General features: G+C 38.3%; 1 protein-coding gene across 1 annotated transcript in view; it reads left to right on the top strand.

The window, feature by feature from the left end:
* Nucleotides 1-2: 2 nt before the first annotated feature.
* LACBIDRAFT_296068 (uncharacterized protein) overlaps nucleotides 3-1,686 on the top strand; it is a gene marked incomplete at its 3' end in the record, with an annotated part of 3,776 nt that continues 2,092 nt past the window's right edge. The window contains exons 1-7 of the mRNA XM_001891049.1: nucleotides 3-85; nucleotides 143-266; nucleotides 325-364; nucleotides 416-514; nucleotides 570-643; nucleotides 700-738; nucleotides 797-1,589. Of these exons, the coding sequence (XP_001891084.1) occupies nucleotides 51-85; nucleotides 143-266; nucleotides 325-364; nucleotides 416-514; nucleotides 570-643; nucleotides 700-738; nucleotides 797-1,589 (1,204 nt within the window). The remainder of the gene's footprint in view (nucleotides 86-142; nucleotides 267-324; nucleotides 365-415; nucleotides 515-569; nucleotides 644-699; nucleotides 739-796; nucleotides 1,590-1,686) is intronic.

The raw sequence follows: 1,686 nt of genomic DNA, 5'->3' as shown, positions 1-1,686 counted from the left end.
CAGGAATTGTTCAGGCTACCTATCAATACAACAAGAGTCAAATCCTGTTGATGTTGCAAAAACCCAATTTCGATAATTTGAGAGGGTGTGTGGTTTTACTGGTTTTATTGTGGATACTGCCTTGATTGAAGTCACCCACTAGCATTTTGGACCATTTGAAAGGAGATGCGATCAAGATCCAACAACAGAATCCATACAAGGGATTGGCCAATTTTAGAAAGGATCAAGAATATATTGCAGATTTCCAGGTCAAACTAAATGCACTTGTGAGTGTATATCATACATATTCACCTTTCTTTATCATCTCATTCATTGATTATTAAGCCCAACTTTCAGGTCTGTCTCAGTGTTGAGGAAGAATCAAGTGAGTCAAATTATAAATATTTAACTTGGTGTTATTTCTTAATTTGTACAGATGTCAAGAGGGATATTTGGGAAGGTCCCATAATGACTGGGCCCAATATGTCTATTGAGAAAAGACATGTTGGTGAAAGGCCCACAACTACAGAAAATGGTATGTACAAACTTGCTTTCTGATACTATTTCTTTATAAATTTTTCCTTCTGAAGTATCTCAGAGAAATATGTTTGCTCATGCACATGATTTCCAAATCAATGATGGTGTCTTCAATTCTGCAAATATTGTATGTAATCAGCTTGTTTCAAATGCTCCTTCCTTAAGACCATTGGTATACTATAGATCAATATCAATGACAACAGAGGCCTTGAGGCAGCAAATGTAAGTTATAAAATAGGTAAAATCTATTACTAGCTTATATCATTAATAAACAATCTAGGTACAAAAATGGCTGCAAGAGCTCAAGGCTCCATCACATGGCAAAGTAAGAGACAGGTGTATGCCTGGGACCCGGAAGGATGTGCTCACTCTTATTAACACATGGCTCAATGATCCGAATGAGCCTAATATTTTCTGGCTTTCTGGGAGTCCTGGCTCTGGAAAGACAACAATTGCTTCAACTGTGGTTGCTGATTTTGACTGTCTCTCTGGGAAATTCTTTTTCCGTCGTGATGAGGCTGAGCTTCGGGATCCAGACAACTTATGGAGACGTATTGCTTTGGACTTTTCTTCAGGATCTAGTGATTTTGGAAAGTCTATCAGTCAGGCATTGGAGACTCAGAAAGCTGACATCAGAGGCCTTGATATTTCTATGCAATTTGAGCATCTTATTTCCAAGCCTTTACAGGAAATTTTTGGGACCTCTGTGAAGCCTCTTCTTGTTGTTGTTGATGCTCTTGATGAATGTGATTCATATGACAAACTGTTGCCTTCATTGGTATCCTGGTCTCACCTCTCTAAATCTTTGAAACTTCTCATTACAAGCCGCCATTATCTTAAGATTCAGAGTAGACTAAGATCAGTCAGTGTTTATCATAATCTGAACACTGGACATGAGGTCTCTGCTCAGACTCATGATGACCTTGAAAAATACTTTGTTGCAAGGTTTTCTGAGGCAAATTGGTTGCCTCCAAAGTGGCCTGGTCCAGACAAAATATTGTTTCTTGTGAGAAAAGCTGCTGGACTATTTGTCTGGGCTAAATCTGCAATGGATTTTATCTTGTTTGATGGAGGTGATGCTGAAGAGAGGCTAAATATCATTTCTGCTCATTCTGGAGAAGGAATTGATGTTGTTGACATACTGTATCATCAGATTATTTCTGTTGCTTT

This window comes from Laccaria bicolor, genomic scaffold (assembly GCF_000143565.1).
Source record: "Laccaria bicolor S238N-H82 LACBIscaffold_307 genomic scaffold, whole genome shotgun sequence".
NCBI classification, from domain to species: Eukaryota; Fungi; Basidiomycota; class Agaricomycetes; order Agaricales; family Hydnangiaceae; genus Laccaria; species Laccaria bicolor.
The sequence above is the reverse complement of the archived record's forward strand: the minus strand, read 5'-3'. Positions and strand labels throughout refer to the sequence as shown.